Consider the following 11,438-nt stretch of genomic DNA (forward strand, 5'->3'; position numbering starts at 1 on the left):
TTGATCCCGAGTGCCCAAACTGGATCACTAAACCAACTTAAGTGTCTCAAAGTGCCAACCCTGCACTTCGACCCAAAAACTGATGATTTCTTTTACAAACACACTTCATACCACTGTTTGAACTAATTATGTGCTCTTAGGTGGGCTCTGCGGTTGTCCGTATGGGCTCTTGGGGGCTGTGCAGCTTACAGGTGGTCCATATGTGCTCCTAGTTGGGCTCTGCGGTTGTTTGTATGGGCTCTTGGGGGGCTGTGCAGCTTCAAGGTGGTCCATAAATGGTCTTAGGTGGGCCCTGCAGTTGTCTGTATTGGCTCTTGGGGGCTGTGCAGCTTCAAGGTGGTCCATAAGTGCTCTTAGGTGAGCTCTGTATTTGTCTGTATGGACTCTTGGGGGCTGTGCAACTTACAGGTGGTCCATACGTGCTCTTAGGTGGGCTCTGCGGTTGTCTATATGGGCTCTTGGGGGTTGTGCAGCTTATGGGTGGTCCATATGTGCTCCTAGGTGGGCTCTGCGGTTGTTTGTATGGGCTCTTAGGGGCTGTGCAGCTTCAAGGTGGTCCATAAGTGCTCTTAGGTGAGCTCTGTATTTGTCTGTATGGACTCTTGGGGGCTGTGCAACTTACAGGTGGTCCATACGTGCTCTTAGGTGGGCTCTGCGGTTGTCTGTATGGGCTCTTGGGGGCTGTGCAGCTTACTGGTGGTCCATAAGTGCTCTTAGGTAGGCTCTGGGGTTGTCTGTATGGGATTTTGGGGGCTGTGCAGCTTCAAGGTGGTCCATAAATGCTCTTAAGTGGGCTAGGTGGGCCCTGCATGTATTGTTGTGTATAGGCTGGAGCGGGGATGGGCTGTGCAGCGTCCAGGTCATCTAAAAGTGGTGGTCCTTAAGTGGTCTCTAAGGAGGGCTGTGCGGCTTCTAAGGGCAGATCCAGCTTTCTAATTAGACGGCCGCTCGCTGCTGGCTTGGGCACTGAGGGGCCCCAGTGAGCGGCCGTCTAATATGCCCTCCTATGTCTGAGGCAATGGCACCATAGCTAGAGCGCGTGCGCCTCACATACCTTGTTAGTCGTTGACGTCACTGCGCCTGCGCGGCTCCTCGTCCTCAGTGCACTTGCGTGGCAGCAGATGACGGCATCTCCGAAGCTCTTTTCTGCGCCTGCGTGCCTGTCAGTGAACTTGGAAGCCATACGGCGGACCTGGGCTCACGTGCCAGCAGAAACAGCCCCGCGTGCCTGCTGTGGCACGTGTGCCATAGGTTCGTCACCGCTGGCCTAGGCCATCTTTATGTAGAACAATAATTATTTTTATCAGATCCTCAGAGAGTTCTTTGCCATGAGGTGCCATGTTGAACTTCCGTTGACCAGTATAAGAGAGTGAGAGCGATAACACCAAATTTAACACACCGGCTCCCCATTCACACCTGAGACCTTGTAACACTAACGAGTCACATGACACTGGGGAGGGAAAATGGCTAATTGGGCCCAATTTGGACATTTTTACTTAAGGGTGTACTCACTTTTGTTGCCACTGGTTTAGACATTAATGGCTGTGTGTTGAGTTATTTTGAGGGGACAGCAAATGTACACTGATATACAAGCTGTACACTCACTACTTTACATTGTAGCAAAGTGTCATTCCTTCTGTGTCATCACATGAAATGATATAATAAAATATTTACAAAAATGTGAGGGGTGTACTCACTTCTGTGAGATACTGTATATATATTTCCAAACAATGTAAGTTCCTGATTTTGACTTGGTATCAGCCTCTTGTAGTCCCTGTTCAGAGTGGTATAGGAAAAACCAGCAGAAGAGGCCATTTAGATCATGTTCATTCATTGGGCTTATAAAAGGAGGAGCAAGCAGAATGAAAGAGAAATTAGCTAATCACTGCTGTGCTTCTCTTTTCACTGTCCAGTTAAAGACTGGAGGAAGGTCAATGACAGACTAGACTCAGAGAAAGTGGGTTGATGATGGCAATCATCACTCAACCCCCAAAGACTGAGGGCATCTAGTGGCAGAAAAGTACTGTGATAGGCAGCTCTAACCCAAAGGTGATTATTGCAGCACAAGTGGATTTTTTGTTTTATTTCAATAGACTATTCATTTTTAGGGCTGGAGCTCTGCTTTAAATGTATTTTAAATAGTTCTGCAGTCTCTTTATATATGACATTTTTCTGGGAAAGAAGAGACAGGGCTGTACACAAATCCGTCTTTACAGCATTACACAGTATATGGGGAGAAGGATATCAGAAGAGAGCAAGGGTTGACCTCATCTGTGTTTTGCTGCTCCTTGACTATGCAGTTGGGGCCTAAGAGGTCATTCATCTAGCACAATTTCGTTTTGGCTATACATACACATTTAACACAATTTTGTTAAAGTGTACATATAACCAAAATGTTTTTTTTTTTCAGTTTTGAATAGAGTAGGGAGGGGTTAACACTAGAGCTGCAGCTAACGATTATTTTCAAAATCGATTAGTTAGCCGATTATTAAGTTCGAACCACATCAGTTTATTTTGTGTTGTCTGTGTTCCATTGGGTAGATTTCCTTTTACTTCCTGTAGTGAAGACTGAACAGGAAGTGATAGTAAATCTTTACAACATGATGGGGATTAGCTTCTTAGACAGTTATCCCCAGAATACGTGCCCCTATTGGAAGATTATCCCTCTACTTCTGCGGATAACAGTAACATTTTGGATTTGCCATTATTTTTTGTTTTGGTGAATGTAGCCAACAGGACAGATAGAGAGGTTGAAGCTCCTCAGTGGGACACAGAATGTAATAAAAGGTTTACAGGATTTCTAATCCTTCCCCATTTTACCCAATACTTAGACCCTATTCACACTGAGCGATTTGTAGCGCGATTTCTGTTCACAAATCGCTCAAATATCGCTCAAAAATCGCTCAATGTAGCTCGTCCAAAGTATTTCAATGGAGCTTTTCAAATCTCACAGCTCAATGTCGCCTGTAGCTTGTAGCTCAAGCTTGTCGCTCAAACATTACCTATTTTTCCAGCGGATTTTGTGCGACGTGGCCCCAATAGGCTTTGGTAGACTGCCAAAAGAAGCTCTATGTAATGCGACACAATGTGCACTGTAGCTCAATGTATGTCAATGTCGCTCAGCCCAAATCAGCGCTGTAGCTCAGTGTGAATGGGGTCTAAAAGGACATTTTTTTGACTATACATATACTTTAACTACAGTGAAGAAAAGTTTGGTCAGATTCTGGCAGTCAAGATAATTTAGACAATATTTAGACAATAAATTACCACTGCTGAAAGTCTAATGCACATTTTTAATGAATGTTTAGGATTAATACCTCATGGACTTGTCATTGGAACACTCATGGGTGATGTTCAGCATTTAGCTTTCCACTCTAATGAAAAGCTGGTTGTTACATGCGCAGGAACCAGAGTATTTATACTTCATTCTCAGGTAAGTCAAGTTAAATATATTGGTACAGCTGTTGAAGAGTGAACAAAGTCTTACAAGTTTATTTGACCCCTACATTTTTTGCTATATATGATCAAATTAAGTGGCCTCAAATTTTCATAATATGAAGTATTTTATTTTAGGAAAATGATAGAAAATTGCTGGCAATTATCCTCCAGTTTTTTCAGTTATGATACCCATAGAACTTCTTGTGTTTATATAGTACAATACTCCTTTTTCCTAAAAAAAATATGTATATTCTCGATGTTCTAGCACTTCCTACTTCATTAAGAGAAAAGGTACAGCAGTATGATTAAAGAGTTTGTAAACCCAAATACTAACGTTGAGGAAATATCTCCGTTTTGCTTTGTAAAATGTATTTGTGCAAAGTTTTTTCTTTAATACTGGTTTGAATAAACGTTTAATAAATACCTGATAATCCTGACAGGTTCTGCTTTTTTCTAACGTCTTCTCTTATAGGTTGACCAGCAACTCTCATTGCAGCAGGATCATGGTCATTCTCCTGTGTGAACTACAAACAGCTGTGGTTACATTCAATGCCCCTTGGTGGTTGATTGACAGCTGGTCTGACCATTTAGGACACTGTGACTTCCTGTAACTGTAAATAGTAAAGGAAGAATTCAGCTTTACTCTATTCCACGCTGAATGAGTTTATTGAAAGTTCATCAGTGACACTGAGTCCTGCTAGTGAGCACCCAGCTGTCTGTGGAGGAGCGGTGCTTTATTTCTATGCCTTGGTATTCCTGTAACTGCAACTGCCACTTTTGCTGAACAACTTGACTTGTTATAGGAAGTAGAAAAAAATCAGATCTAATGGTAGGATCAACAGGTAATAAAGCTACTGTATGAATTAGTGGGACTCAGAAAACAAGCACCGCTGTGTTCATGCTCTTGACAGATTGCATCATATATGTAATTTTTTCCCCATAGTTCTACTTAATGCTGAATTATACATTTATGGAAAAAAGGATTTAGAATTTAAGAAAAACTAAAACAATAAGCACAGTTTTATGTTATCAGCTCCTAAAGCTTTAATGTATTGACCACGACCATTACTGAAAGCTTTTTACTTAAAAAATGGATGAAAATGTCTCACATTCTTTCACCGCAGGCACAGACCCCAGCTCTGTTCGGCTGCAGAACAACATGCGGCATCAATATTGTGGTCTTTACAAGCCAAATCTACTATCTGAAATCTTTATTTCAAACCAATGCCTTGATGCGTTTTGCAATACTGTGATTATTTATAAGGGTTGAGTTGTAATTTGTATTCGCTGACCCTTTATATATCCACAGTATAGATGTCACTTTACTTATTCTTATCATAAATGCTATGAAATAGGTTGTGTGCTAAGCTAAGCAAAAGGGCATCTACATTATCCAATTACTGTATGTATTAGTGTTGTTTATAGTTTTTTTTTTTAAAAGACCGTAAAATGTAACAAATGTACAACAAACAAGTGTGAGGAAATATTTAATTACACTACTGTCCTGTGCGAATGGATACACAAAATGAACATTGTATATTTTGGATTTCGAATTTGATTTTAATTGTGGTTTTGTGATTTAATTAAAGCTAACCAAAAAGGGTTCAGTTTTCATGACCCACATGTCAACCTCCTCTGGGCACCTAGACATAGAAATATGGGGGAATGGTCGAAAATGTCTTGCCTCATATATGTAGAGTGATATCTTAAATTCCCAATGCAAGGTGAAGTCTTGACAACAAATTATGTGTTTTGGAATAGCATGTGTATTGTTTTTTTAATGTGGTGTAGCATTTGCCATGGTCCAATAAATACTAGTTCATCACACAGTTTTCCGCGAAAGGACATCTGGGTGTTCCCCACAAGAGGAAATGTGTCCAATTTAGAGTTTCAAAAATTATTATTAAAGTATCCAAGTACTGGAATATCCCCAAAAATAGGTTATGAAGTTTGTCAGCTAGATATTTTGCTAAATGCTTGATGACCTCACAGGACAAGGGAGTGGTATATAAACATTAGCAATGACATATCCTAGATGCTATATGTCATAAAGAGGTACCTTTCATTCATGTCTATCTAAACCTGCTTGCGGGAGAACATAAAAGTAAGCTCAAATAAACTAATTCCTCCTGGCGTCCGAGGAGTAATAATGTAGGGATAATTGAAAGTACTTGCTAATCAAATACTTAAATGGTTTAGCTAGCAAATCAATCTTTTGTCGACATATCAAAGATAATTTACAATGAGAGATATGGTCAAACACTGGGCAACGAGAAAAAGAAGAGAAACTATACCTTATCTTGAAAATTACAACAAAGGCACCTTCAGAAATATTTCGTAATGGCAAAGGTCCACATTAAGAAGGTTGTTCAACACTTGTAGAGTCCAGGAAAGTCATCTGCCCTTAGTGTCCATGAGCGTCCAGTGAGTAGCTGATGGTCAGAGGGAAAAAAGCCATTGATAGAAAAAGATTGTATATGTCACAATCTTTTAAGATGGCAGTAATACACTGACCAGTTGTAGACAGAAGAGTAACACATCCATGGACAGGTAGAGGTCTTAAACAACAGCACAGCTAATAAACAATGTTTCTAAGCAAATGTATAACTGGCTGACACTCTCGCCCATCAGTTCACATAGGCAGGGTGATGAATTCAAAATGGCTTCCTGCACAGTAGGCTGAATGGCCATTTCAAAGTGCACAAATATTAATCTCTGTAGACAGGAGATGTACCACATCCAGGTGGCATTATTCAGAAGTGTTTGTAAGCCTGTAGAAAAGATTAGGCCCCTAAATTACCTGAATAATCTTGATGACAAGGAGAGAAAGCTTTCAGTCAAAGATTCAAGAGTCAGAGATGAAAAACTGGACAGAGAGTTGTTACATATTTCTACTGCAGGGTAAACATCACTGAGGGTGGGTTTAGTGACTCTACTGTGGTCATAATTCATTAGGACTTTTTGGGTATCCGCAGCAGTACGTGCTTGCATCCAGAGGATTCACTTGGAGTCCCAAGACATCCTCTATCACATTAGGCTGTGGACCAGGTAAGGTGGCTGTCACCAGCAGGCTGGCCACTGACTAGCTTTACAGGGCTAAGATCCTCAGCATTAGCCGCTGGCATTCTGGCAAACCTTTCAAGGCAAGCCAAAATTCCTTCGCTCTGTCTCGCATGGATTTGCCACTATGTGGCTTCCTGTTGCCGTCTTGTGGCCCTCTGTCTCCAGATAGAGGAGATAGGAAGTGAGTCAAACTATGGCATCACAATGTTGTCACATTTGTTTATGGAGGGTCATTTTTTCTCTTGATTCTGTTAAAGCAACCTCTGGCATCTCTAACAAGCAGTTTTTTTAAATATCTCTCTCTACGACATGCAATTTTGACTCAGTTTGGTTTCCTAGAGGTACAGCTTTCTAAGTGGTGACTGGAAGTGGTGGGCCTCTTATCAAACCAATGTATGACATATATGCTTTTCTTCAAGCCAGGGAACCATGCTAATTTTAGACAGCCAGACACAAATGGTCCACTTTTATCCCTTCTTTAACTCCAGATCTCTAATTATTTCAGTGAACCAGACCTGTTCAAGATCCTTCCAAATGTATATGGTTTTATGGTGTTTGGGCTTGGTTTTGTGGGTCCTAAAACAGGTTTGTCTCTTGGGGTTAAATTACTAATTTGTGCCAACAGTTGCCCTGCTGACCATGTTCTAAATTGGAAATCTATTGTCCCTCCCGAACGGTACCAATTAGTGGGTATCAAAAAAAACACCAAAAATTCATATAGGGTTTTGTAGGTTGCCAATTAACTCAGCCTGGCTGTGTCATTCGACACCTAAGGGCTTGTTCACACCAAATGCAGACCAGATCTTCATGAGTTTCTGCACACGCAGTGTAGTGTGTTTTGCCGCATTTTTGCTGCGTTTTTGACGCGTTCAGGGCCGTTTAGGTTAAAATGGGCTTCCAGTGCGTTTGCATAAGTTCCAGAGAAGGTAAAATAGGGCTTGCTGCAGCTTTTTTTTACATGCTCTGGAACTGAACGCTCCGGTGTGAACTAGAGCCCAAAATACCATTGGAATACAATGGACGCAGTTTTGATCCGCCCTGTAACTGCTCTGCTCCTGGAACGCGCTTGGTGTGAACTAGGCCTAAAAAAACCCTACATACATTTTTGTTGATTTTTCAATAAACAATAAGGGCTTGGTGCCAGTATACTCAGAAGCACGTTACGTAAACCTTTTTTCTAAACTCAGTAAAAAATCACTTTATATCCTCATATGGTTAATTGAATTAGTTGGAGGGGTTATCATAATTCAGTAGTGTTTTTTATTGTTTTATGCTCTGCATAAAAATACAGCTAAAATGCATTTGGTCTTTCCTTTTTCTTGGTAACAGAGAGAAGAAATACTTGCAGAGTTGACAATACACCAGGGACTAGTAAATGGAGCTGAATTTTGGCTTAACAATTTCCTTGTGTGCATTTCTGAAGACAGAACATTTTCGGTAATAATCTAATACAAAAATCAGTAATGTACGATTGCAATATGCTGCTTCCTTTAGGCTGGGTTCACACTTGGGCGTTCGTAATATGCGCGTTTGATGCGCGTTTCAGCTCCTGTACTAGTTTGGATGTTGGACGTATTTCAGCACGTTGTGAAGCGCTGAAATACACCCAGATGGGAACCATGCCCATTGGAATTAATGGGATTTCACTGCTTGAGCGTTTTACAGCGCTTCGATCAGCGCTGTAAAACGCCCAGTTGTGAACCTGCACTTAGCAAAGTGAAAGTTTTTGAAGTCTGAAAACACCTACTGCCAAGATTATCAGAAAACTCAGATAATGAGTAAAATAAAGAAATATAATTATTATAGTCTGACATATGTATCTAATGAACATGGATCTCATCATGGGAAACAATAAAAAGGTACATTTTCATTTTAACGTTAGCCTGTACTCAATTTTAATGTTAAAGACCTGCCTAAGAACAGGAAAGTCAGGAAATCACCAGCACTCAGTAGTAAAGATAAATATGTCCCTTTTATTTGACAGAGAGCGTCACAGACATCCAAATAAACCGACGTTTCAGGGCCGCGCAGGGTCAAGGCAGAAAGATGTGACCTTTGGTTGGTCACATCTTTCTGCCTTGAGGAAGGGACTTTATTTGGATGTCTGTGACGCTCTCTGTCCAATAAAAGGGACATATTTATCTTTACTACTGAGTGCTGGTGATTTCCTGACTTTCCTGTGTTTGCACGGCGCCATCCGTGGTATCTCATCACTGCAAGTACCACTTTTTTCATATCTGGCCGGGACTGCTGTGAGGAGTGCGCAGGGTCTCTCCATCTACTTACATCTGCCTAAGAACAGACACCATAAGATGCCTGCTATTATTTTTGATTCAATTGCTTTTCTACTAGGGCCCCGCTATCCCTTGCTATATGGCTTCAGCCTTACCAACTGTCATTCCACTGTCCAATGAGGCTTTTTTTTGGGGTCTGGACATTGTGATTGTTCCAGAGAATGGCATTTGTGAAGTAAACCTATAAAAACAGAGAACCTTCTGAGGGGTGATTAAATAAATGATTAATGTAATAAAATTTTATAAATAATGGCTTCCAGGGGTTAAATAGCTATCATGCAAAAAATGTATTGCACACCGAGGAATACACATACAGTAAATTGGATTAACTTTCTGACTTTAGCATTGCTACTATGTTTAGTGGATAACATTAGATGCTTCCTGAATGCTTTTAATTGTAGCCTGCAATTGATTTTTACATTTTAATAATTGCAGATATGGGACTACCATTCAGGACATTTGGTTTTCCAGTCTGGAATAATATCAGGTATGATACTTAGATGAAATGCATTGCTTTAGTTTATATGTTTATTTGCAGTGTGAACAAATAACTGTATGTAGTATAAACGTGACAGAAAGCTGGACATTAAATCCGCAATACGCATGGTAAATTCTGAAAGTAAACCGAAGTATGAGGATATTTGACATTACTGTTTATTTGTCTTGTGATGCAGTGTGGCAGTCAGCATCTTTGGATGAGAGCGTGCTGTTTTCTGCAGCAGCACACTGTGAGTGCAGGGCGCCATGCCTGGGGGGGGCGAGCAGGACACCCTGCACTCACTGACTTTCCTCAGTCTTCCAAGTTAAGTGAAGCTGGGTAATGGAACCTGGTAGGCTGAGGACAACTTGTGGCGAAGAAGAGGAGTACTGCAGACAACAGCTTCATATTGAAGGCAAGTATTGTAGCCAGGGCTGCTTTTTTTCTCTTGTTTAGCCTCCAGGGGGATATTGAAAATTTAGCCCAGAGTTGGGCTTTAGAGTCAACCCCAGAAACCTCTGTTCCTCTCTATTGAAAAGAGATGTATGCATGTTTTTTTCTAATATAAGACAAAGGCATCAGATTTTCTGTAGACACCACATATACAGATCTTGCCAAAGCTGCTGTGCCACGCTTCCATGGTGATCCTTTTGTTTACCATACAGGCATACCTGAATCTCAATGTGTTTGTGATGTTCTTAATGTTGCCTAGCACCACGGCTACATCTTAGCCTGCATTCACACCTGCGTGTTCGGTGAACGCACACCAAAAGCGCACAAAACCGCGCACTTTGGTGCGCGTTGACAGAAACACTGCAGAACGTGGAACGCACTTTCCTTGCCATTGATTTCTAAAGGCACCCCAAATGCGGCCAGGAAGCCAAAAACATGGAACGCATGTCGCAAAATGTGCTACATGAGTCTTTTTGCCAAATTTGTTGCGCGTAAAGGACCCCACTGATCGCAATGGGGATGCGTGGCAAGCGCAGCACACGAACAAGCACAAGCACGTGTGAACGTGACGCATGTTCCCAGAATGCTGTGGTGTAAATGCAGGCTTATTGTTATTGCCATAGCGATATAGTGAGGATGTTGTTCATTGATATGCTTTTGGTGCTTTCCTTTAAAGGCTCAGTCCACCCAAAATTGTTACGTTTTTTCGGAGAAGCTAGAGAGTTAAACTACCTCATACTGTCTTATATCAGTGGATCAACAATGGCAGTGAAATCACCACCAAGCATACATTTTTCCTGCTAAATGGTCTTAACAGCTTTGTACATTTTCTTTAAAAAGGTTTGCAGGAACTGATTAGGGGCATAAACAATTACATCTGTATAAAACGCTATTTTATGTCGCAGCTAAAATAATATAATTTGGGCGTTTTGAAGGTCCTCATCAGGCACAGATTGTTGGTGTTTGGGGGTACTGCTTCTGGTCTGAGGAAGAGATTGTATTGAGAATGCCACTAAACATGATGGTGTTGCACATTGATTGGTATTCCTGAGCTCCTGGTTTTCATGAAAAAATGTCTTCTTGTGAAAGCATTTGTGAGAGTCCACTAATTTATTGCAAGCCTCAGCAATTTTACCCGTTTCATTTTCAATATGGTAAGTATGATAGGGTTCCACAGATCTTCTGAAACATGCTGAATTTTAGCAAGCTCACTGGAGAACTCTCTAGACGCAAAGAGTCACACACAGATAGCATGCTGTGCAGTGTATTTCCACCTTTGCAGACAAATTTGAAAAGAATGTGTCGCCATTCACACATCATAGCTAGAAATATTTTTTTTACAAATATTCCTTACAGTTTTAGTGTTTAATTGGAGCAGGATTTTACATAGGACTATTTGGGCAGCTTGTTTTTCTTTGAAAAGATGGCAATGTGGAGACAAGGAACAGACTGGAGGGACAAGACTGATAGACAGTACATTAACATACAATGTTCCGTTCAAGTTTTGTGGTCTTTAACCCCTTCGTGACTGACGACGTACAGTGTACGTCGCCAGCATCGGGGCTGTTTAAACAGACTCCCGGCGACTTTTGCCGCCGGGAGTCTGTTTAAATTTGTAGAGCCGACTGTCAGCTTTACAACAGAAGTGATCCTGGCGACTTACCTGTCACCAGATCGCTTCTGTGTCCCGAAGAAGGGGCCGCCCCCCCCCG

At 41.3% G+C, this 11,438-nt stretch overlaps 1 protein-coding gene across 1 annotated transcript in view; it reads left to right on the forward strand.

Moving 5' to 3' along the window:
* WDR27 (WD repeat domain 27) overlaps positions 1-11,438 on the forward strand; it is a 185,209-nt gene that overhangs the window by 12,943 nt on the left and 160,828 nt on the right. Inside the window, exons 3-5 of the mRNA XM_018559968.1 lie at positions 3,309-3,433; positions 7,831-7,938; positions 9,231-9,282. Coding sequence (XP_018415470.1) covers positions 3,309-3,433; positions 7,831-7,938; positions 9,231-9,282 — 285 coding nt within the window. The remainder of the gene's footprint in view (positions 1-3,308; positions 3,434-7,830; positions 7,939-9,230; positions 9,283-11,438) is intronic.

The sequence above is a fragment of the Nanorana parkeri genome, unplaced genomic scaffold, assembly GCF_000935625.1.
Source record: "Nanorana parkeri isolate BGI_ZX_2015 unplaced genomic scaffold, ASM93562v1 scaffold424, whole genome shotgun sequence".
NCBI classification, from domain to species: domain Eukaryota; kingdom Metazoa; phylum Chordata; class Amphibia; order Anura; family Dicroglossidae; genus Nanorana; species Nanorana parkeri.